Source organism: Emydura macquarii, unplaced genomic scaffold (assembly GCF_026122565.2).
Source record: "Emydura macquarii macquarii isolate MOO-44397 ecotype Brisbane River unplaced genomic scaffold, CSIRO-AGI_Emac_v2 contig_1253, whole genome shotgun sequence".
Classification (NCBI taxonomy): domain Eukaryota; kingdom Metazoa; phylum Chordata; order Testudines; family Chelidae; genus Emydura; species Emydura macquarii.
Window position 1 is genome coordinate 92,546,574 of NW_027131390.1, and position 26,822 is coordinate 92,573,395.

General features: G+C 37.8%; 1 protein-coding gene across 1 annotated transcript in view; it reads left to right on the forward strand.

The window, feature by feature from the left end:
• Nucleotides 1-26,822, forward strand: part of LRP1B (LDL receptor related protein 1B) — a 1,171,881-nt gene that overhangs the window by 1,135,400 nt on the left and 9,659 nt on the right. The window contains 4 exon segments of the mRNA XM_067549510.1: nucleotides 6,582-6,756; nucleotides 10,393-10,497; nucleotides 11,431-11,544; nucleotides 26,681-26,757. Of these exon segments, the coding sequence (XP_067405611.1) occupies nucleotides 6,582-6,756; nucleotides 10,393-10,497; nucleotides 11,431-11,544; nucleotides 26,681-26,757 (471 nt within the window).

A 26,822-nucleotide genomic window follows, 5' to 3' on the forward strand; every position in this document is an offset into this window, starting at 1 on the left:
CAAAAAAAACAAGTCCTCTCTCCCTACCCAGCTTTCTCTCTTCACCAAAGATGATAAAGGAAACAGCTGTTGGACATGGGAGTAGATCCTGGCCTGAGTTTGGTCGGCTATGTTACTGGACACATGCAGTAAGGAACTTCACTTTGACCCAGTCTAGGTTGTAACGTTTAAAAAGTGTTTTATTTTTATTTTTCTCAACCATTCCTGATTTTAATGCGTCATTACTTGTATTCACTTAACATCTCTCTCTTTGTACTTAAACTGGTTTTATTCCTTAATCACAACTAATCCAGTGTTGTGACTTGTTTGGGCAACTTCATTTAAAATAGCAGATTATTGTATGTCGATCCCCTTAGAAGGGCAGTGGTCCTAATATATCTGGATTGTCCACAAGACGGCAGGACAATGAAAAACATACATTTTGGGGGGGAAATCCAGGACTGAGAGTGAGTTGGAGTTGCCTTGCAAGTAGTAACCATGGCTGCTGAAAGCCAGAATGTGGCTGGTGTTTGCTGACAACTGCTGAGAACAGACCTGATGGAGTAGGGCTGTGGCTATACACAGACACTCAAGGTTTCATCTGTGTGCTGTTTGTGAGGAGCCCAGGTTGGGAGCTACAGCAGCAAAGTCTTGTGACACAGCACCAGAGTTGCAGGGCAAGTGGTGACACATCCTCTCACTGGTCTGGATTCACCCCAGAATGTCATACAAGTACATCATTACCTCTGTCTCCTCTGGTGCCAACAGTTTCTAACTTGCTGTTGATGGTACTAACCTTTTTGACACTGAGATTCAGGGTACCAGGGCATCTGATGGTATCCTGTCTCCCAGACCTTCTGCTGTTATTTCCTGTTGTGAAGATACACCCGTCAGCACCAGCCACCAATATTACTTTGGAACCGAGTATATCTTTGGTACAGAGAAGGGATTTCCTTTGATAATATCCTGGGTCCTCTGATAAGTCTTTTCCACCAAATGAAGAGGACAGTTATTTATCCTCTTCTGCATCAGACCATACTAGGGGACAATCACTTTCATACTCCTGAAGACTTGACTCATCTGATCCCTATGCTGCTTTGGACTATAAAATGGATAGAGAACTGGCTAGAGCATAGGGCTCAACGAGTAGTGATCAATGGCTCCATGTCTAGCTGGCAACCGGTCACAAGCGGAGTTCCCCAGGGGTCGGTCCTGGGGCCGGTTTTATTCAACATCTTTATTAATGATCTGGAGGATGGGGTAGATTGTACCCTCAGCAAGTTTGCGGACAACACTAAGCTGGGGGGAGTGGTAGATACCCTGGAGGGTAGGGATAGGATACAGAGTGACCTAAACAAACTGGAGGATTGGGCCAAAAGAAACCTAATGAGGTTCAACAAGGACAAGTGCAGAGTCCTCCACTTAGGAAGGAAGAATCCCATGCACAGCTATAGACTGGGGACCGACGAGCTGGGCAGCAGCTCTGCAGAAAAGGACCTGGGGGTAACGGTGGATAAAAAGCTGGATATGAGTCAGCAGTGTGCCCTGGTTGTCAAGAAGGCTAATGGCATATTGGGCTGCATTAGGAGGGGCATTGCCAGCAGGTCACGGGAAGTGATTATTCCCCTCTATTCGGCATTGGTGAGGCCGCATTTAGAATATTGTGTCCAGTTTTGGGCCCCCCACTACAAAAGGGATGTGGACAAGTTAGAGAGAGTGCAGCGGAGGGCAACCAAAATGATTAGGGGGCTGGAGCACAGGACTTATGAGGAGAGGCTGAGGGAACTGGGCTTGTTTAGTTTGCAAAAGAGAAGAATGAGAGGGGATTTGATAGCAGCCTTTAACTATCTGAAAGGGGGTTCCAGGGAGGATGGGGCTAGGCTGTTCTCAGTGGTGGCAGATGACAGAACAAGGAGCAACGGTCTCAAGTTGCAGGGCGGGAGGTCTAGGTTGGACATTAGGAAAAAGTTTTTTACTAGGAGGGTGGTGAAGCACTGGAATGGGTTACCTAGGGAGGTGGTGGAATCTCCATCCTTAGAGGTTTTTAAGCTGAGGCTTGACAAAGCCCTGGTTGGGATGATATAGCTGAGGTTAGTCCTGCTTTGAGCAGGGGGTTGGACTAGATGACCTCCTGAGGTCCCTTCCAACTCTAATATTCTATGATTCTATGATTCTATGACAGGGATTCCAGAGTTTGAGGCTATCATAGTAGACACAGAGACTATAAGGAAGATGATCCTGCCTGGTGTTCTTCATCCTGGCCTTCTACTCATTTTGCCTATGGCTTTCATTTCTGGCCTTAGTGGATGCCTAGTATTATCCATGAGATTTCATCATTATTAGCCCACGCAGTGTCTCATGCTAGCCTGCACAATTGCGAACTTCTGATGAAAAATGGCAACACTCTACTGAACTTGCCCCAACAGCCATTTCATCATCATCATCTGATGAGTCTGTGGTCCTATCTACCCATCTCATGAAGATGACTAAGAAAGTAGATAAAAGATACCAGGTACTCTGTCATAACCCCAGGTATCCTAATCCCCGGGCTCCTGTAACTGTTACCACTACAAAGCTTTGCATATGGAAATTTTATCTTGTGTCATCTGTCATTCTGCTCCCTTATTCCAAGGACCGTCTTCACAGGAGTGGGGTTGCTTGCTGATAATTATGGTACGTGCTCTTTGAAGGCCAATGCAGGAAAACCCAGACATCACCGCTCTACTTCGGACTTGGCTAATAAACTCTTATGTAATTAATTACAAGTTAACCAATGAATTAACTCAGTTACTGTTCATGAAGAGCTCTCCTGTATACCCTCTCATGTACAGGAAAGTTTCATTGCAGATCCAAGTTCAGACTTCCTTCTCAGAAGATGCTGGTACCTACATCCTCCAAATTTTGTCTCTGTGCCACTTTCTCTGTAGCCATACAGTCCCTGATGGATTAGTCTCTGTTGTCTTGAGAAGCCTCAATTCACCTCCAGTGGTCCTCATCCAACGGCTGAAATTTGACCAAACATTCCATGATGTCTCCTAGCAATCAAATGGGCCTTTACAGAGGCCTCATATATGAAATAACTATCTCATATCCAGCCACACACACAAAATAACATCAGTTCAACACATTACTTAATATTCTCTACATACTCCCTTCAGGACTTCATTACCGCTATACTTATCCCACACCTGGATCATTTGTGGTTCATATGGCTGAAGAACTGACAAGTTATCAGCAATATTCCAAGGCAACACCTAAGGAAAAATAGTTGGATCTCTTACGCAGTTACTCATCTTCCAACTGAGAACTGCCAACTACCAAGCACTTTGTACCAAATGTGACTTCCTTAACTGGCAAAAGATATCGAACTTTGTGACAAGTTATCACAGGAGTCTAGAAATGAATTGAAATCCCTGAATTTTGAGACTCAGTTAGTAGTGCAGACCTTCTTAAAAGCTGAAACTGATGCCTCAGACACTGAGGCAAAATAAACGGCAGCAACTGTGACTATAAGATGAGCATCATGGTTGCAGTCCGTGGGGATCTCTAGGGAAGTACATACCATGATGAAGGATCTCTTTTTCAAGGGTTCTGATCTATTTACCAGAAAAAATGATGACACTTTGCACACATTGAAAGACTACAGCGCCATGCTCGAGGCCTTTGGGGTATATATCTTGCGAACTAGAAGTAATCCAGGAAAACACCAGGCCTACCCAAGGCAGCTGCCTTCTTTCTCTTACTATATAGCAAACCAAAGACCGTCAGAGCCAGTGAGAAAGAAACAAAAACTCCCCAGGCGAAGGCCCTCAACATCTTCCTCAGCAGCAATGAGATTTATATGCCCTTGAGACAGCCGGCTTGATGGTTCTGTTGAAAGCTGCCTAGAATCTCTTTTGCAGGTCCTACACCCTCTCTGCACCCCATTTGGGGACTCTGCTGTATTTTCAGATAGCCTGGGTCAACATCACCTCTGACATTAGATTCTAGAAATCATGAAGTGGAATATTCTATACAGTTCCAGAGCCTCCCTCACCTCTTTCCCCTCCCTTTGCAGGGATTCCTCTCATGACAGATTGTCGCTACAGATTCTCTTCCCTCACAGTGATAAAAATTCCTCTTCAGTACAGGAGGAACGTCTTAGTTCCCAAGGAAAAAAAAGAGGATAGTGATTGATTCCAGTTGTGAGGAAACTCATTGCATTTCATTTATTGATTCAAGTTCTGAAGTGTAGCTCTGACCTCTACAATCCAATCCATAAATCCACAAGATTGGTTTGAAGTTCTCAAACACCAGGACATGTATTTCCATATATTGGACCATTTAGCATACAAGATTTCCTAAGATTTCAAGTGAGGACCTTACAGTTTCAGTACTGAATACTGCTTTAACAACAGACCTCTTTGACCAGTTCTTTACTTACCTTACAATTCTTGTACTAATCCCATCTTCTCCAGTTTAAATAATAATTTCCCATGTGGCACTATCAAATGCCTTAAAAGTCCAGATACATTAGTTCTACTCCATTTCCCCTGTGAAAGTCTAATCAAAGACAGATATAAGATAGTCTTGCATGTCCCACCTTTGATAAATCCATGTTACATTGTATTTCATTTTCCATTTACCTCCATGTCAACTTTTCTTTCCTTCAAAATTTGTTCTAAAACCCTGCATGCTACTGAGATCACATCAACTGGTCTGTAGTTGCCTGGATCTTTTTTTCCCCTTTCTTAAATATTGGTACGTTTGCTATTCTCCCATTATATGGTACCACTCCCAATTTGATAGATTTATTACAAATCCTTGTTATTGAATTTGCAATTTCATGCAACAGTTCTAACAATATTCTGAGATGGAAATTACTCAATCTCTGCCCCATCACCACCGATTTGAGCTCATTAAGCTCTTTGATTTTTGCTCTCACCTCAGATGTGGTAAATTCCATGTCTATACACTCATTTTTCTTTTCTGTTCTCTTTTTATTTATATGACTAAAAAAACCTTTTATATTTGTTTTAGATTTCCTTGCAAGGTCTAACTCAGTTTGACTTTTGGCAGTTCTCACTGTATGCGTATACTTTCTGAGCTCCAAGACTTAGCTTTCTTCCTCGATCAATCCATTTGTGCATTGCTTGAAGGCTCTCAACTTGTTGTTAATATTCTTTTTGTGGTGGTTAGTCATTGATTTGGGTCTGGAGCCCGTCCCTCCAAGTTTTTCTCCCCTCTTTGGGATGCAAATTCCAGATAGTTTTTGCACCTTTGACTTAAGTAAATTCCAAGCCTCATCCACATCGACTGACCTGAGCTCTTCAATCCAGTTGACTACGCTAACTAGTTCCCTTAATTTCTGAAAGCCTGTGCCTATTGAATTAAAAAACCTTATTACCAGAGTGTTTTTTATTATCCGTCAATTTGTTTCAAACTGAAACAACTCGTGATCACTCAGTCCAAAGTTATTTTCTTCAACTAGCTCTTCTATAACATCCTCATTACTTAGCCAAAACAAATCTAAAATAGACTCCCCTTTTGTTGTTTCAGTGACTATTTGGTGAGAAAGTATGTTGGTTATCACATCCAGGAATAACAAGGGCCTACCTTTATTAGTAGTGTTTGTTCTCCAATCTATATCTGGGAAGTTAAAATCTCTCATTCTACATTACATTTTATTAATTGCATTTATATTGTATGTCATAGCTACCAATAAACGCATTAAGTAATATTGACTAGCCACAGTTGGAGAGGCATTTTAAAGCATTAAAAATAGAGTTCCTCCTTTTAAAAATTGACAGTAGACCCCAGGGTCCATGAATGACACAGAAATAAAAATCAATGTTAACGTTAGCAAATACTTTGTAACAAAGTGATAAAGGTCTACTTCACATTACTTGCTTCTGTTAAAAGAATATTGTAAAACAAGGAACTCAAGGGGTAGTTTAGCATGTTAATAATAGCACAGAGAGAACTGTTCACTACTAGGGTCCCAGTACTGCAAACACTTAAGCAGTCAAGTAACTATACATTACAAAATGATGGTATCACTCACAATGCATAAAGTTAAGTATGTGTTTAAATATTTGCAAGATCAGGGAGTAAGTCTCTAGAAGTCACTCTTAGAACTTCATTATAATGTACATTTTATTATATAAACTTTGATAATTAATAAATAAGTTATATAAAGATTAACAGTAATTTTAAAATATTCTGTTTCACTAATGTAAAATAGTGTTATTAACACAAATGCATATATTTAAACATTTTTATCTTTACAGTGTCTCTTTAAATTGAATTTCTTTAGTTAACATTTTTAGCTTTCCTTTCACTAGTTAAGGTAGATGGGAAAATGCCATAGTTGGTAGACTGACAAAAAGAATAATCTGTTATCAGCCTAATTTCTTTTTCCCTGATCATGAGTAAGTGACTGGAAATTTAAAATAATATTTTTATGTTCTGAATCTTATTATATTTGCCAATGAGTCAACAACTTTTATGTTTGCTCATTTCTTTTTGTTGTTCTTTGTAAAATAAAGAAAGCAAAGCAATGTATTGTTATTTCTAAAATAATTTTCATTAATACGTTTTAATGTTTCACTTATACTTTGCAGATGTATGCCATCATTATTGTGTGAATTCTGAATCTTGTACCATTGCTGATGATGGAAGTGTAGAATGTGTCTGTCCGGTACAATATGAGGGTCCAAAATGTGAAGTAGACAAGTGTGTAAGATGCCATGGTGGGAACTGCATAATAAACAAGGACAATGATGACATAATATGCAAGTAAGTGTTTTTTGTTCAATTTAATGTGATATAATTCATACATAGATCAATTAATAGTTAAATGCAATAGTCAGGAAATCATTATAATTGATAGTGTACAACAGAGTTGTACCACATGAATGGTGGTTAACAAGATGGTGTAAACAGGAAATCATCATTAGCTCACAAATAACCAGGCAGAATCCTTTGTTCTTGGTGGAATTTGAGAATCCAAGCTTTGGAATTTGACAGGTTAGACTGAGTGATAACCTGCACAACTTCAAAGAGAACATAACCTCAACCAATACTAAGAACTACATTTTACTCTCACATTCTCAATATAAAGTATAAAGTATAAAACATGATTGTGCCACAGAAGCAGAGGTTATATATTTCTCTGTACTTCTTTGAAAGTAAAGACAGAATTAGATTATTAGTAACCTGCACAGACGTTCTTGTTTATGAGTATAATAAATAAAAAATATATGATGGTGTGGGATACCAAAAAGGTTTTTATTGTCGCAGGTTTGGGACAACCACATTCCTCATAAGAGGAAAAAAACACTAGAAAATGTGTATGTTATCCCCAGTCAATAGAAATAAAACATTGTAGTGCCCTATGCAATTACAAATTTTGTGCCTCTTTGTACCATTTTTGGGTCTCCTTATTCTTTTACTACTTTGAAATATATTAACTGCTATGGAAATAGTTACATTATTGGCATTGCAGAGTTAAGCGATATTTAAATGTGCAAGTGAAGGCAATTTATATATAGGGGTTTGCAATTTATACCATAGGTATTGAAATACAGAAGGTTGTAATATCATATGCTTATATATCATGCAAAGTATGTGTGATATATGTAAGAAATAAAGCACAATAGGTATAATACATAGTAATTTAGCAAGTACAGAATACTTTGTATTGTATTTAAGTTATAATCCAAAAGCCAATTAACTTTATTCATCTAAGACATGGAAGAGTTGGCCTGAAAAGCAAAGCCTGGTGTGTTACTGCTAAACCCAACACTCTTTTAGACCAGCTGTATAATCATGGACTCATAGAAATGTAGGACCTGAAGGGACCTCGATAGGTGTGTTAGTCCAGTCCACAGCACTGAGGCAGGACTATGTATTATCATGCTTCACAGAAAGCAGCAGTCAGGATTTCCATAAATATGAATGGATTGAAAGATAATCATTAGCCTGTTTTTCACAACTAAAGGGCTAAAGACCGAAATAGCTTTTCACATTCATGAGCAAAGCTGTATGAAAATCATCAGCATCATAAAACCCTTTTTGCAATTTGAAGGTTGTTCTGTAATTGGTCTTTCTTTAGAGGCCCTGTTGTTAGTGCATATTACCGCTGGAACGAAGCTGCCACCTACAGAGTGCTAAACTGGCATTGCTAATAGATGTTTCCTCACTGCTACAATAGCTTAGAAGGAAGTAGGACTATTTGAACTGCTAGTTATTTAATGGAAGAGAGAGCTTTAATACATATTAAAATAAAAGGGGTCAAAAAGCAAAACTGGGATTCAAAAGGAGAAGAGAACAGTCAAAGGAAGAATGAAACAATTATTGAAAGAATAAAGAATGCAAGAAAAGAATGGTATTGTGAAAGGCAAAAAGAAGCCAAAAGAAATTATGTTTGTGAAGATGAAAAGACGAGGCAAATGGAAAACTGTACGTGTCATGTGGAGGTGTGGAACCTATGTTCATATGACACAGCATTGACTTCTACTTGTTTTTTTTTTATCTGTTAAGAGGCTGCTGCTGGTGTGCAGATAGATAGCTGATCACATTCAACTACAGTCCTATACTTTATGAACAAAAGCAGATTGTCTTCAGTTCAATCCCCTTTTTGTGTTTTATAAGAATAACAGGGAGAAATAATCAAATTTCTAGTATATAGGCAAACAAAAACTTTAATAAAAACCAAATATTCACATATCTTGTGAACTGTGTATATGTATTGCAGCTGACCTCTGTATATGTCTGCATTGAATGGTGATACCAGTAGCAGAGGAATAGCTTGATAGTCAACAATTAGGTACAGGAATGAGAAATTGTGCAATTTACAGCTTTTACCATAATGAAATGAAAAAACATAATAGGAACCTAGGAGGTAGAACTATGAACACATGGGTTCTGGGTCTGATCTCAGAAACAGCACAAGTTATGTTTTGCTGCAGGTTTTCAAATTTTTGTCAGTTAATTTTACAATTCACACAACAGTAGAAACCATTAAAATATCTGCTTTTGTCGACTTTTACCACATATAGCTTCTATTCCAATTATAAGGGAAAATTGTGGTAATCACAGACCACTGCTTGATAACAGTTGGCAAATGCCAACAGGGATGGATGCCTTTTCTGATTAAGGCATTGGACTGGGACTCAGGAGATGAGAGTTCACTTCACACCTCTGCCAGAGATTTCCTGGGTGGTCTTGGACAAAGTTGCTTTTATCTCTCTCTGCCTCAGTTCCCCCTATGTAAAATGGAAATATTTCTTTTCACTCACTATTTGTCTATTTAGATCAAGGACTCTCATGTACTATATGTGTAGAGCACCTCTCCCAGTAAGCTCTTAAACTTGTGATTAGTAGGTTCTACTGTCCAACAATCAATCATTAATAATAATGTTGACTTTTTAAAGACAACCATGCTATGTCCACAGAGCTGAGGTCAAACTTAAGCTGTAAGCCAATAAACATTAGGAAAAAAGGTGATTGACTAAAAATGTTATTTACAGTTTTATATACGCAAAATGTTACTGTTTTTTCTTAAGCCCTGGAAATCGAATATTTATTCATACCTGAAGTATTGAGGATCAGTCCATTTATTAATAATTGCTTATTTGCATACATTCATATATCACCTATAGGTTTTACAAGCACCCCCAAAAGACCTCAGAAGTGGGGGGGAGCTTCGGGCCACTAGTGGAAATAAATTTTGGCCCCTTTTAAAGAATACAACCCTCTTCTCCTTGGGGATATTCAGCCTCCTTGTCATCTGAAGGAGGGTTAGCTGATTGGTGAAGCAGAAGGCTGTAGCAAAACCTATTGGCTCCCATAGACTTAATGGGAGGACTTATAAGACCTTCCCCCAGCTCTAGGAGTCATTCTGGAATGGGATGAGGATCCTAATGTCTAGTAAAGTAAGGAGACAACCCCATCTTTCCCTCTCCCTTAATTCTAGTATGATGGAAGGATGACCTGCACGGAAGGAGTTCTAGTTGGATAGTTCCCTGATAGCCTACCTAATCAAGTTGCACCCTAGTTAAACCACATTCCTGGTGTCTTGTTGTGTCTTCCTGTGGTGTCAGGACAATGGTTTAAGGAGACAGGTTTTGCAGCAATGCAAAGATACTCCATTAAGTTCTGCAGTAATATTGGTAGGAGATTATATACATTATAGCAGTGGTTTATTCTGATGAACTAAATGGACTGAAATATTAGAATTTGTAAGAATAAAGGTGATATGTTCCACAAATGTCTGTTTTAAAAAGTTACTGCCTCAAGCTAGACAGTCTTAGTGAAATTTAATCCAATCATCAGTTCTGTTACTTTTCATAAAATGAATGTTTTCATCTGTAGATAGTTCACATCAGCCTTCAACAATAATGATGTGGATAACAATTTTTTTCACTACAGCTGCACTAATGGAAAGATTGCCTCTAGCTGTCAATTATGTGATGGCTACTGTTACAATGGTGGTGCATGTCAGCTGGACCCAGAGACAAATATACCTGTCTGTCTGTAAGTATTTTTTGAGTATCATTAAAACATCTGTGTAGCAGTAAATAATAAAATTTCTGTCCATCTGCATTTCTGAACTGTTCAGGTATTTACGATGTACCACTCACAATGGTAACTTTGCTTTTTTAGGTGTTGTTCTTGTCTGTCTCTCTGTTATACTGCAAATTGTAGAATATTCTTTTTGTTCATCATCTGATATTACTGATGATTTAGTGACTATTGTTTACTGCTCTTCAAATAGCTTTCACTAAGAAATAGCTAGTATCACATAAATCACAGCAACAGGAAGATCTTACAGCTTTAAAATACTTGAGAGGTCTGATGACCTATTTCTGGCAATTCAGATATATTGTAGCATGGGATTAACCATCTGTCATCTATCATAGATATTTTGGTGCCTAATTACTTTTCTCTCTCTCTCTTTTAAGTTGTGTTTTTTTCATATTTTAAAACAGTCTCCTCTTGACATAGTTTAATGTGAAACCATGAAACAACAAAGATTCTCAGGGATAACCAGTTTCACACACACTAACTCATGTTGTTTTTCAAAAACACATAGAAGCTGCAGCATGGACCAAATGTTACTAATAATTCTGAGGAAACAGTCATGGATTATCTTTTTTTTTAAACCCATCATGCTCTGGAATTGCCAATGCTAACTGTTAGGATATTTGGCTTTAGTGCTTAGTGCCAGAAATTCTCTTGATTCCTGAAGTAAGGGGTTAAAATGTTATCAAAAGGTTTTTGATTAGTGTTGATTACCCAAACTTTTCAAGATATTATCAGATTGGACCTCCTGTGAAAAGGCTGAGCATATTTCTTGTGTGTGCGTGTGTATATATGTGTGTTACCATCATTATATGTTATGAGTTTAAAACTTGTTCAGCAAAAGGCAGAATATTTATTTAGCTGTATTTTACTGAAATTCTGCAGATGCTCTGTGGGGTTTAAAAGTCTGCGCTGTGACCAGAAAGTGAACCCTTGTGATTACTACTGTCAGAATGAGGGAATTTGCACTTTAACTGCGTTTAATGAACCGAGATGCAAGTAGGTTTAACCTTCCACTTAATGCTGCACATTGTGTGACATCATTTCAGGCCACAGTTCATTGGTTTAAATCATGCATATTCACACACATTTCACAACATATACTTAATCTGGGTGCTCATTTATGTAATACATACTTACCCTTTGGATAGTCGCGCTGATGAGTGTATTTAAACATAGACTGTTGGAGTGTCTATAGCCATATTAGTGGAAGAAGAAATAACACAGTAAAAAAAAAAAAATATACTATTTCAGCTTTTAGTTCATGGATGTGGGATCTGAGGTATTTTAATAAATAATGCATCCGTAGCATAAAGTTTGGGATGAAGTGAATTGTGCACAGATTGATTATCTGCTACTATTTAAAACCTGGTTTTGCATTTCCAATATTCATAGGGTAATTAAACAAAAAGGCTATTTGGCTGCCATTTTAACAGTTACAATTGTATTGGTAAACCTCTTTGTTAACTTAATATGTAAAACGGGTTTTAAAAGGCAATTAGCACAAACTACAAAAAATTAGAAAATTTCTCCTCTTAACTCTTTTCATCCTTTATTGATTCAGTTTATAACTTACCTTCATTTTTATGTTACATTTCTCTCAAGCAATTTCAGACATACTTCTTGAAAAGAAACTGATAAATCTCATCAGGAAAGGAAACTTCCTCTGCCTTGTGCATGTTGAAAATATATCATATCCAACATCTTCATTGATTTTAAATATCAGAGTAAGCAGCAGAGGGCTTTAGACTACAGCTGTGATGCAAGGGTCAGAATTAATATGATGAGCAATGACCTAGACTTCAATTTGATAAAATACAGAAACTCCAACAGCTTTAATATATAGTCTCATCTAAATGCATGGTGTATAAACACGTTTTCAGTTATCAGTAAACACATAATATTGTGGTTGTGTTGGGATGTATTGGTTTGGTTTTTTTTGTTTGTTTGTTTGTTTTTTTGAGGGATGATGAAGTGATTAGTTATGGGGAATCATTCTTTCATTTTTGTTGGAATTTATGCTTACAATTCCCTTTTTTTCCCCAATACTGCCAAGCAATGAAACTCAAGGCCTTCAGCTACAGTAATTCTGTGGAAAAGCAGATTAGTGTTCTGACTGAGTCAACATAAATGAAGGCAATCTTCTTGTGTCTCCATTAACTGTCAGTATCTGATTCATAAAATCCAGAGAATATGGGTTTCAGCTATGTATCAATTTACAGAAGACATGGTTATCTTAATGCTGTATTTTTTATATTTTCACATAAAACTGAATATCATTCTTGGGTATTCAGAAAACTGCAGTTACATAATAAAAAACAACCCACTGTGGTCTGTTTTTGAAAATGTGCTGTCAGTGCCTTTTCTCCTTTCTGTCTAATAAACTGAAGCACATCAATTGAAATCTTTAGAAACGGTAAATAATTTTAAATCTGTATTTTGATATATGAAATAGAAAGTATAATAGAGAATTGACAGCAAAACATGGATTTTATCAACTGTCTCCCACCATTTAAAGAATATGCTAATTATGTAATTTGTAAACATGAACTTTTTCTCTAATGTACTTGATTGTTGCTAGTTCCTTTTATGAATTTTTTTTAAGTGAGGGGTTTTTTTTTATGGTTTTTTTTCTGAAGCTTTACTTTTGTATACCTAAATCAAAGGTGACATTCTGGCTTCATTGAAGTCAATGGCAAAACTCCCAGTGTCCTTAGTGTGATCAGGATTTTAGCCAAAGAGAATTGAATTACTTAGAAACTCATGGAGTGGCATAAATAGTGGTTGATTTCAGATACATTTTTCATGATAGCTCACACCCCACTTGGTGCACCTCCTCAGGTGTGGTCCACCAATACTCGCTGTCAAAATGGGAAGAAGAAACTAAGGTGACATTAAACCATTTTTGAACTCATTGACTCTTGGGGCCACTAGGGTAAGTTACAACAGATTCAAAGCTGCTCTAAACCCCAGCTGTCCACAGTCCCAAGGAGCCATTCCAGCAGCAGGTCATGACTGGACCACAAGGGCATACAGACTATCTTCCCTTTCCCCAGCAATGCAATACATTGATGGCTGGCCAGGAGGTGGCTGGTATAGCAGGAGCAATGGAAGAAAGCCCTGCACCACCAGAGGATACCCATAAGCAGGAAGAATGCTCCACTGTGCAGTTACCCTGGGTTTTATAGTCTGTTTGCAATATAATTTTTGGGTTCTATTTTTTAAAATTTTTATTTACATTAGATGTATTATCAGACAGATGTAGGATTATCATAGGGTGGGGAAAGGGAAATATGTGGGATTAAAAGTGAGAATGGGGAGAGGAAAGGAGGAGAAGAGTAACATGGAAGGCAGCTGGAGAGAGATTGGGATGAAGAGACTGTAAGGGAATGATTGGGAAACAGCTGAAGTAAAAGCTAATCAGGAGAAGAGAAAGTAAAAACCGTAGAAAGCATTCTGAGATCACAATTGACATAGACATAATCAGTGTTCAATGTCTGCTAGGGCTGCATCTTGAGTTTCTCTGGGACCAGAGCTGACTCAGTGCTGGAGTTGTTATGAGAGTGCTTCTTTCTTCACCAAGCCTACATAGCTAGAAAGAGAAGGGAGGTGGGTTTGTGGGGGGGCCTCAGGGTCTGAACCTAAGAGGGAGGTGTAGTTCTATCTATTTCTCGTCTCTCTCTCTCTCCTTCCACATCTTCCCCCTCCAATGCTGCATTATCTACTTAGTTTGTTTTTTTGTTTGTCCATAATGCATTGAGTTTCTCTGATGCTCAGCTGGCTCTGTCCTGCACTTTCTTTCTTCCCAAAGCCCACATAGCGAGGGTGAGACACTGCATGAGGCTCAGTGTCCCTGGATAGCAGAGTCATGTAGATTTTAAAGCCACAAGAGACAATTGTGGTCATCTAGTTTGACCTCCTCCATAAGCCATAAGACTTCCCTGAATTAATTACTCTCAAGGGCTCTTATCTGAGAATTTGGGGAACAAAAAACTTGGCCCATCACTGGGCAAATGTTTTTTCTGTCTCTATCCCACTTAAAAAGGGCCTATGAACACAGAAAAAATAAATACCACCCTGTTAGCACAGAACTATTCAAAAACACCCTGATATTTTAAACATGGTAGCAATATTATTAAAATGGAATTCTCTAAGTTCCTGGTCAATCACCGATCTAGATTCCTGAAAGCAGCCACTTCTCTAAGCCAGCAGTCAAATGCATGTCCCTGTCATGGGACCTATTCCATAATGCAATAAAGTCTTACATCTCATCCCTTTTAACCAATCAAGATACTTTTCCTAATAGTCAACACATCAGCCGTAACAATCAGTGAGGTGACTCCTCTAAGGATATAGATATAGAAACCTTACTGCAGCTTCCATGATGACAAAGTGAATCTACATACTCCAGAATCTTTTCTAACAAATGTAAACACATAATTGCAAGAGTTCTACATTCCCTTTGGGCCAAAAGTACGCCATCAGATGGAAAGGCTATGACTCAAAGCTGGGTAAGTAATGAAAATATATCTAAAACGTGCTGACTCCTTTAGAAAACATGCATCATTTTCTCTTTTTAGGATAAATACCAAGGGAAAATAATATCCAAATTGTTCATTTTAATATTAAAGTGCTGAATAAGAAAGTTTATTTAGCATTAAGTAAACCAGTTCATGAAGGGATCAAGGTCCACTGTATAAGGCCCATGGTGAGACAAATGGACATAAGCAACCATCTCCATCTGATTACCTGATTCTCCATCAAGACTACAAGCTAGATAGGTACTTTTCTGGAAATGCATATTTTGGCATGATGTGAACCCTGAATACCTAACAAATCCTTTTAGGAATAAAGGGAACATTCTTTGTTTTATTTTCTCCCTCCCTCTTTTTCTCCTTTCTGCTGACTATATCCCACCAGTAACAGATTCGGAGGGAAGTCCAGAACCAAAATGTGAAATTTAACTAATGATTTCTATTGTGGCAAAGACCTCTCCTGCAACTGGACTCATTATGTCTGTATCATTAGTGATATCTCCTGTGTAGCCTTCTAAGATCATTCTATTTGTAGATTGTGGTTGAAGTTTTTAATTTTTAAATGGTATGAATCAAGTTGCTTTGCACAATTAAGTGTATATCCACAGCTTTGGTTGCACTCATTTGGTGGGTGGTGCAACCAGCACCGGTAAACCCTGGAGCCTAAAAGACATGGCTATACTGCTTCCAGTAACTGCAGCAAGAGCCATAATCTACTCCTAGTAGACTGAAGCAGCGGTCAGTTACAGAAAGAAAATAATTAAATAAAAAATCTTTCATTTATTTTGATAGCATCTCCCACCCATCTTTTTCCATAATTTTTCTTTTATTTCATGTTTTACTTATTACTTTACTTGATTTTATATCTCTCCCTCATCATTAAATCATTATATGTACACTCATGCCCAAATACAAGCTTATTATTATAATTCTCAATTGGTATTATTATTTATTATTTGCATTGAAGTACCACATAGGGACACCAGATGGGATTGGAACCTCATTGTAATAACAATTATAGAAACACATAATAAAGAACCACAGGAGTATAAGAATAACAAAAATAAGATCATTAGTTAATTATAGCAGAACTTAAGATTCTTGACTGTTTCAGGAAATGTTTTTGTGTATTTAGCTTTAAATAATAAAATAACATGCTAATAATGTATAACAAAGCCATAATCACCTTAGTCCCCGGAAAAGTCATGTAGCAGGTCCTCAAGGAATCCATTTTGAGGCACTTGGAAGAGTGGAAGGTGATCAGGAATAGTTAGCATAGATTCACCAAAGGCAAGTCATGCCTAACCAACCTGATTGCCTTCCATGATGAGATGACTGGTTCTGTGGATGTGGGGAAAACAGTGGATATGATATATCTTGACTTTAGCAAAGCTTTTGATACAGTCTCCCACAGTATTCTTGCCAGCAAGTTAAAGAAGTATGGGTTGGATGTATGGACTATAAGATGGCTAGAATCCTGGCTAGATCATCAGGCTCAGCGGGTAGTGAGCAACGGCTCGATGTCTAATTGGTGGTAACAAGCAGAGTGCCCCAGAGGTCGGTCCTAGGACCAGTTTTCTTCAGCATCTTCATTAATGATCTGGAGGATGGAGTGGATTGCACTCTCAGCAAGATTACAGATGACACTAAGCTGAGGGGAGTGGTAGATATGATGGAGGGTAGAGATAGGATACAGAGTGACCTAGACAAATTGGAAGATTGGACCAAAAGAAATCTGATGATGTTCAACAAGGACAAGTGCAGAATCCTACATGTAGGAAGAACCCCATGCACTGCTACAGACTGGGGACCTACTGGCTAGGCAGCAGTTCTGCAGAAAAGGACCTGGGAGTTACAGAGGACAAGAAGCTGGATATAAGTCAACAGTGTTCTCTTAATGCCAAGAAGGCTATTGGGCTGCATTAGTAGGAGCATTGCCAGCAGATCAAGTAAAGTGATTATTCCCCTCTATTTTGTATTGGTGAGGACACATTTGGAGTATTATGTTCAGTTCCTCCCCCACTACAGGAAGGATGTGGACAAATTGGAGAGAGTCCAGTAGAGGACAACAAAAATGATTAGGGGATTGGGGCACATGACTCATGAGGAGAGGTTAAGGGAACTAGGCTTGTTTAGTCTGCAGAAGAGAAGAGTGAGAGGGGATTTGATAGTGGCCTTCCACTCCCTGAAGGGGGGGGGTTCCAGGGAGGATGGAGCTAGGCTGTTCCCAGTTGTGATAGACGACAGGACAAGGAGCAATGGTCTCAATTTGAAGTGGGGGAGGTCTAGATTGGATATTAGGAAAAAGTTTTTCACTAGGAGGATGGTGAAGCACTGGAATGGGTTACCTAGGGAGGTGGTGGAATCTCCATCCTTACAGGTTTTTAAGGCTCAGCTTTTACAAAGCCCTGGCTGGGATGATTTAGTTGTGGTTCGTCCTGCTTTGAACAGGGGTTGGACTAGATGACCTCCTGAGGTCTCTTCCAACCCTAATTTTCTATGATTCTATGATCATTGGTTGGTTAATTTCTGATGGGGGGTCACAGCAGAGGTGGGGGTCTTGAGAACAGATTTGAAGAAGCAGTGAGTAGTGGCCTTAATGATTAATTAAAGGGACATTCTATACACAAAGACAGCATGAAGATGATTGTGGGAGAAGCTGAGACGTGTGGGAGATGGTACTTGTTGAATCAGAGAAGCGGGGGAGGGAATTACTTAATAAGAGATAATAGTGGACAAGAAGTAACAGGAAAAGTTTTGAAATATCTTAAAAGTGAGGACAAGAAGCTTTATTTTATTGAGTGAAACAAGGGGAATGAGTGGAGTGATTCAAAGAGGGAACTGATGTGGTCAGAGCAGTGAACAAAGAAGATGACTTTGAGAGTTGCATTTTCAATGAATTAGAAGTGCACAAGGTGTCTGTTAGGGATACCAGAAAGGAAGAAATTGAAATAATCACGATGGAGGAACTTTTCTGAAGGTTATATTTATATTCTTTATAGTACTATACCTCTCTCGTTAATTCTCTTCTGTTAAACAGCCTTTTAAGTGTGAACAGTCAATAAATCTCTCTATGTAAATGTACTATACGTGCAGAAGAAAGTTTCATAACTATGGCAGAAATCCTGTCAGAGAGCATTTTAAAAAATCATGGGCCTCTTGTATTGCTAACAAGTAGACAGACTGTGTACTAAAGACACTTGACCTGGCATACTGATTGCATTTTCTGAAATCAATGTTGACTCGAGTGAGAGCTACAAATAAAGCATAGAGAGGACTGAATAGAACTAAAATCAATTCTAAACTGTGGTAGGCCAGTACAGTGACAGAGAAGAACAGATCTTGTTAAATATTTTACAATAAATATGACTCCATGGGGTACAATTAATGGTCTACCTAATTATGATTACTTTGAGATTTACATAGTAGCACTCTAGTTCACAAAGATCTTTCCCTTTTAATTGAAACTAAACTAATTTAGTCTGAACACTTTCAGTTTGGAAGGGATCAATTAAATGTAATTGTATGTTCTATGAGATCTTTTGTTCAAACTGTATCCCAAACCAAAATGCCGTAGAGAGTTAAAAATTCAGGTGGAGATGTAAAAAGTAATAGTGGAAGGGAGAGATGAAGAGACGTTGGCAAAGGAGAAAAGATATGTTGTTTTTTGAAAATTTCCTGCAAGGTTTCCGAGCTTGGTGGTGCATGAACCCTCAGCATATAAGTATGAAACTTTCTGGATAGCAGGATGTATTTGGGTGCCTCCCATGCCCTGCCATTTATTTCCTTTTACCACTGTAAGCAGCAGAGAGGCACTCAGCAATATCTACCCTTACATCTGCCCCCGTGGAGTTCTGTTCTTTTGTTGTATTAGCTAATTAGGGTAGATTCAGCACTGTTGTTAGATATCAATGCACATTTTGCCAGTTTTGGGTACCATTGAACATATTTTTACTTGAAGGCTTCTTGACCTTCACCTATTTTGCTGTGTTTTTCCCTCTGTTTTCTTGCTTCAGATGACAGAAATCACGTACTGCCTTAACCTTTGTCTCTCCTGCAATGGACACCATGCAATAACCATGCAATTATAATTCACCATGCATAAAGGTGTTCAGAGTCAGAGATTACATTACAAATTTTTAAAGACATATTAGATTTTTTCCCCCTTTAAGGTGTCACTACAGTGTAGAGTTAAAAGTATTTGTCGGCCTCAAATGTGCATTTCCATGCCTTAACATGTTTGGTTTTCTTCTGTCTAAATTATCTGGGTTTGTAATGCTTGGGGTTTTTCGATCATTTTAACATCTCTGTGATATTTTTACTCTTAAGTTATGGATATGTACTCAACCTTAACTTCATTTTAAAGTAGGTTTTGTCTGGAAATTTCCTCTCTTTTTTAAATTAAAGTCACACAGAAAAAAGCCCACAAAGGGACTGGTACCATATGATATTTCTAATAGTTTGAAAATATACAGTGTCAATCGTAAATCTGAGGGCCAATCTCACCAATACACTCTGACTGCTCAAAGTAGCCAGGTTACCCCAGCTGTACTGGCCAGGTTCTCCCAGATACTGAAAACCACATTCCCCTGCACACACACATTCCGGTTTTCCTCTCTCTTTGCCCTGCATGGGGACCCACCGCCTTCCTAGAAAGCTTGATTCCCATTTTTCCCAATAATGACAGGCTGTGACATTTTTAAAGAATACATCTTTGCATAAGGCATTTTCAGCCCCATGGCCAGTGGCAATAATAGGGGACTGTAACCTTTTTAAAAGAAGCAATTTTTTGTGAAATTCTCTGTAGTAAAACATTATCTATCGGCCTTTGTTGAAGGAAAAACTACCATAACAAAAATTAATATTAATCCTTTAAAATTCCTGAAATGTAGCTAATGCAGCAGATTCCAGAGTCTGTGTTATTCATATAAAGATAATTCAGGACAAAAACTGGTCTGACACATGGTATTAAACTTCTTTAAAGGAACATTTTTTAATGATAAACAAAGAATTACATTTAACTCTTGAGGAAATTCTATATGAACCTATGTGCTTATGTGTAACGAAGTGGTTTGTTATCTAATACTTCTAATTGTTATGAAAGTTGTGTTGCATCTTTGGGAGCTTATCTGTGAGTAAATATTGCTGCCTTGGTACCCTATATAAAGAGAGCCTTAGTTCCAGGAGTTTCTAACAGAGCTGCCTCTGTGACCATCATCAAACACACAGAGTGACTATGGTTGATGGTGTTGTACCAAACATGTCATGAAATTCCCAGATCTGGCTCAACCCTACAAATCTAAGAATTTCAGGTGGCCCATAGGCAGTGTCAAGTAGGATTAAGGTGTGCACCCCTTACTTGTTGATGAAATGTTTGAGAGCAAGGTGAGCTGGGGTGTTTTTGTCCATCTTGGAGACATGGCCAAAAAGCATGCAATTCCATTTTTTAATATAGGTGATTGAAGGAAGGCCAGATTTTGGAGAGACTGTGACATTTTTTCATAAAAGCAAACCACTTTATGCTCAGAATTTGGTGCTGAGAGCACATATTTTGGGCTGACACCATGCACGAGGTGGCAAGACCCATCCACCAAATATCCAGTTTGCTGTATCCATTTGAACTCTGCTTGCCTGATGCCCATGCTTTTAAGAATAGTTGATACATGCCAATGCTCACTGGTTCAATTCACCTTTGAGCAGTTCAGGTCCAGCAGCATGTCCATTCCATAACTTTTGGATGGCCTTTTGTACTTCCTTAAGTGATGGAGGATCAGGGTTCACTCCTGGATCTGCCCCTGTGGTTTTCTAGGTCACGTAACTCTAGACAATCATCAGCAGATCCAGGTTTCAACACATTTTCATAATGTGTTTTCCATTTCTCCAGGATCTCATCTGTCAATTAGCAGGGAGATCCATCTGGTTTCATAATGAGGATGTTAGAAGGCTGTTTATGGCTACCAGCCAGCCATGCCTGTGATGGCTTTGTAGGTGGAATGTAGTTTGAAATTCTTTGGGCCATCATTTGATTTGTTGGCCAGGGAATTGACATAGACCTCTTGATCATGTTTTGCCATGGTCAGAAAAATACCTTTTAGCCCTTTACATTCTTGGATATCTCCCTGCTTGCATGCTTCTGCCTTTTTCACTAATATATCAAAGGTCTTTTCAGAAAGCCAAGGTTTCTTGTACGACTTTCTGAAGCCAATTATTCCGGCAGCAATATGTGATACATAGGCCACCCAGGAGATCTCCACATTGTCTAAGAGGGTACCATGGTTACATATGTGATTCTTGATGGCCTATGTGTATTTCACGGCTTTAACAGGATCCTCAGAAAGTTGCTGGACATTGTGTGCTACTGAGGGCTTGTCTGTTATGGGGTCCTGGCTTAGGCACCTTAACAACCGTCACTGGACCTGGATTTCAAAAATTAGATGTGCCATAAAGGAAATAGGCCACATTCTTGTCAGAAATTTCTCCTACTGAGTGAAATCTCAGTGGGTGTTTGGCAGCGCAGAAGCACCAGCAAACTCAGACAATACATTAATTGTTGCTCAGCTCTCACTGAATCTTCCAATTCTTTGCAAGCTAGATGTCCACCAACAATGCAATATCAGTGAGCATGGCATGGCCAGTCCAGGAGTATCAAGTATCCTACAGACTGATGGATGTTATATATTAGAAGACAAAATTTTCATAAAACCTTTTGATGCAGGGACCATATTATCCTATGTGTTTGTACAGTACCTATAATAATGGGGTCCTCAACTTGACTTGGGTTTCTCGATGTTATCACAATACAAATAATAAATAATAACAGTAAACCAGGGAATTCTCCTCTCCCAGCTTGTAAGTAGTTATAATTTTAGTGGTATGACATTTGTAACAGGGATGCTAAAAAGAGTTTTGATGATAATTGGCTGGGGGGTCCCAGAATTCAACTTTTTCATTGTTTGCTAATGTGTATCCATGTGTGACTTCAAGCAAAAAATGTATTAAATTAGCGAATGGACTTGTTCACGGGAGAAATATCATTTATAAGTAAACGCACTTTCTATTCTCCTTTCGACCTTTGTATTGTAAGGGGGCTTTGCAAATTCTGTTCTACTTCTATACCAACCTTATTATTGCTGTTTCCTTGTCAGTTTAGTTGATTCATACCAGTAAATTGTGTTCGAAAGCAATTCTCTATAAAAATACCTTCAACTATACAATATTTCTTCTATATAATGTTTTTAAGACAATGCCTGGGTGGTTAAAAATACCCCGATTTCCACCAATCTATCCTTTTTACAAACTTTTTATAGTTGCTCAGTTATTTAATAGTCCAGTGCTTCTTTTTGGTCAAATGACCTATATAACTGAGTAAAATATGTTTCATTGTGGACTGAACCATATGAAAATCTCTTCCTCAAGAGTAAACAAATTTTCTTTTACAGACAGTAACAACTACAATATTCTGATTCTTCTCAGCGGTGCAAATCCCTTAAATCTACTTTTTTAGGGAGGAGGGTTGGGATATCTATAGAATGAGATATCTATATTGAACTATCAGATCCTCTCCAGTTTCAATGTAAACTGTTTATAACTTTATCCTGTATGTAATAACACATCTCCTCCTATCTTTATGTGATCAGTCCCTATTACATAGGCATTATCTACTGCAAAATATCTGCCTCCCATGTAATCATCTCCTTTCTGGACAGAGCATTCAGTTATGATACATATAGGTACAGTGTGTTTTTTCTTCAGATATTGTCAACAGAAATTCCCATGCACTCTCAGTAGTAGCTATTGGGGCTGTCTGTATATTCTATCATGGGACTGAACATTTAGACCTGAGGTTTGCAAGGAGCAGCAACTACAGCTCTAATCCCACTCCAGAGCTGTTGATTCTCAGGCTCATCATCTCTTTCAAGCTGTATTTCTCTATGGGTCTAGTTAGGTATTGTCGCTATCTGTCTTGATAATTCTAATGTTAGGTCCCATGGCACTTTGTGATCCAGTAGGTCTCACTTCATTTCGTGCATCCTTTTTTGTCCAGTCAGAAGCTCTGGCAGGTTGCTCCAAATAAACCTAGTACCCATGGTACATACTGAGCTATCTGGGTATAAGCATTGTGTCTTTCGTAACACCAAAATGTCTGTTACTGATGAGCATATTTCTTATCTGCTGTATCTCAAGGAGACTTATTAATGCAGGGCTTGTTCCTACTGTGCAGCCTTTTTCCTAAGAGCACCTTACATCCAAATAAGCTAAAAACTAAAGATTTCTTAGTCAGGAAGCTCTCTGTCTTGATAAACCAGTGCCATTTTTCCTCAACACTGAAGTTGGACATGTTATAAAGTCAATACAGATGAGCAATTATCACACTTCAGTATCTGAGGTATAGCAGAATATCCCTATATTTAGAAAAGAAAATAACTGCAGTGTCTCAGGTATTGTGATGTAGTGACTCTTGGGAGACATTCTTACAAAATTTTCCTGTAAGATTACACTTTCATGTCTTGATAGTGAATCTTCACTAATTCCACTTCCTTTTCCAGCTTGTCAGGTCCCTGAAGTGCCCTTAAGGACACATCTTGAGGGTTGATTTCCTCATGGTCCCATTTCCAAAACAGAGATGTTTGAGATTCTCATTTTAAGGAGCTGGGCAACTATTTGAGTCTCTGTCCACTCTTAAAGAAATCTTTCCCTTTAAAATATTGTTGTCAAAGCCAACTATAGCCTTTCAAAAATTGCATCTCATCAAGTTTAAACCACATGCTGCAGAATTCCTCAACAGAAATATAGAAATGTTGCAAAACCATTGATAAGAAGTACAAAGACATTAATTCTATGATTGTCCGATGATAACATTTCTGATCATTGCAGCATACATAAAACTATGAAGAGTTATGGTGTTTCTCTAAAGAGACTAGAAATACTTAGTTTGTAATCATGCATTGGAAGGTGATCCTATGAAGTGGCAAACACCTGAACAATAATTTTGTAAAGTAGGCTAGAAGAATAATGATTTCTATTTGATATAATGGCTCAAAGGGGATTTATAAAGAAGGACACAAACACAGAAAAAGGAGTGTCATCTCTTCTATGATAGAACCATAAAATAGAGTATGGTTTTAGAATATGCTCAGATAATGGTAAACAAGAATGAAAATGCTAGTTGATTTGAGCTTTAAAATTAATTGCGTACATTACTGTGTACCCTATTTTCTGATGTTAATTCAACCAAAGTTGAAGGCAGGAACTTTAAATATGTCATGACTTTTTTTAACTGTGAGGTCAAACCAGAGCCATAACTACTACCATGTTACACTTTTTCCATTGTGTGAAAGGTATTTGAAGTATTAATTAACAAATTAATGAGCATGTTCATAAATACCAACTTTACAGCATGTTGTAGTGGAGAAAATGAACCTAATGAACCTCTCAACAAACAATCATCAACAAAGGGATGGCTCCTGCTGGGTTCCCCCATGTAGTTGCGCTGTGAGGGTATTCCTACTTTTACTTATACCTCTTTTATATTGGGGTTCTGACCACATCTAACATCTGATACATATGCATAAGGGTTTCAACCCTCCTTTCTTTATCTATGCTTCTACACCCTATGAATACTGGGGTACCTCATTTTTCATAGGTTGTTTCTTAGTTTCTCTTATTCTCATTAGCATCTACGCACAACATGAATCCTGTGTCAGGAGAGGACATTCCATTGTGTTACTATCAAGTGTCTCATGATCTTGGACAATACCTTGTAGTTTATTGCAATCGAATTTTTTTAAAAACATTCCCTGTCAGCACATCTTTTACAGTAATCTCGTACCCTTACTGGCATCAGGTTATTCCTAGATCACCTACTCACGTCAAGCGTACTTAAGCCGATGGCCTAGTATGGCTAAGATAAAATCTTACAAGTCTCAGACAGTAGGTCTTGCATTCCAGCAATGCTTTACTTATATACCTAATACATACACATCATTCCTAAATGCTTGTCAATCTTATATTTCTAAGAGCCTACAATTTAAATCGATTTAGCGTACATTGATTATATATGAAATAGCATATGAATAGACTATAATACAGTATAACACAATGATAAACGGATGGTAAAATGAACTCATGAACTACAATGTTTTATTTTATCAGCCTCAGAACAATTAAGTAAAAATATGTCAAACTATTTGGCAAACATAATCAAATTTTACAACATTAGAACTCCCATGTTCCAGAAGGATTACACATATTTTCCTGTCTGACCCACTAACTGCCTGAAAATTGAACTGCATAGAAAAGTTAACCAAAGTTTCATTAAAGATATTAGGTCAATTAATTTAAAGTAATCTTTTCATTTTGCATAAACTTTGTGTTATTAATGTAGTGTGTCTACTACAACCTATTGTAAAATGGAGCTGCTTCCAGGTTGTTATACGTCTAAGCTGATGGGAGATATTTGAGAGCCCTTTGCACAGTATGCAGTGGAAACAACTAAAAAGTTCCTTTTTCCTGTAGTACCCAGTATGGAGAGTTTTCAGATTCTGCAGTAAACTTCATTATAGGTAGAGCTGGGTGAATATATTTGTTTCAATTTTAAGTGGATTTGCTGAAGCCATGTTTGTGGCAGTTTTGTCTTTGCTTTCTATGATCATTTATAGAGCAAAACTCACATGAGCAAATATTTGAAAAACCCATATTTTATATTTGCACAAATTGCAACAGAAGAGCTAGCATGTGCCTTCAGACCCCTAACCAGCAAAGCACTTAAGCATGTGCTTAATCTGAGGTACATGGATTTTGCCATTAAAGTCAGTGAAACTACTCATGTTCTTGAAGTAAAGTGCATGCTTAAGTGCTTTGCTGGAGGGCCCAGTCAGGTAACAGACATAACCCTAGGTGACTGATCTTACCAATTGCAACTATCCAATTCAAGTTGAAAAGGAAATATGGAAAACAGTCAAAAAATTGCAGTTGAACATTGTATGAAATCAAATAATGCTTCATTTTGTACAACCACTTATCTCTGCCTCTTGTTATCTGTACATCTAAATAATATTATAATTTAACAATTATTAATATTGTTGTTTATTTCAATTATTCAGAGAGTTCCAACATTTGGTAGCATGAAACTGAAGTGAATAAAATCAAATTGTGCAAACCCTGCTATAACATGCTAAATATATTACTAAAAATGAAATTAAATAGTTCCTAAAGTATGAATACTAATGTTAATACTCATTGGTATAATAGACTTTTATATTCATTTGTGTTTGGCTTTTTTATAATTGTGAAACATTTACAATTTCAGAAAATGATTTCTTGTTTAAAAATGCATTAATAATAATAAAAAAGTGCTTATAATTCAAACCTACACTTTGTAAAATATTAAAGGAAGCAAACGAGGTAAAAATGCTACTCAGAATATTCACAGTGTCATGCCAGAATACCGAAGACCTCTTTACATAAAGTGTATTGATCATTTTGTAAAATGGTTCTCATCATCCATGTACCTTTGAGAAGATGGTGTTGGTCTCTTTAATAGGTTAGTGTGTTAACAGCTGTCATCCATTAATTTTATCCTCTTAACTGGATCCTTTTAGATGTTCAGCCAACTGGTCAGGAACGCAGTGTGAGAGGCCAGCTCCCAAGAGCAGCAAGTCTGACAATATCAGTACAAGTAAGTGTTTCAGATTAACTACTACAGCTTGTAAAATATTGTTAAATTTAAAAATCATAACTTGG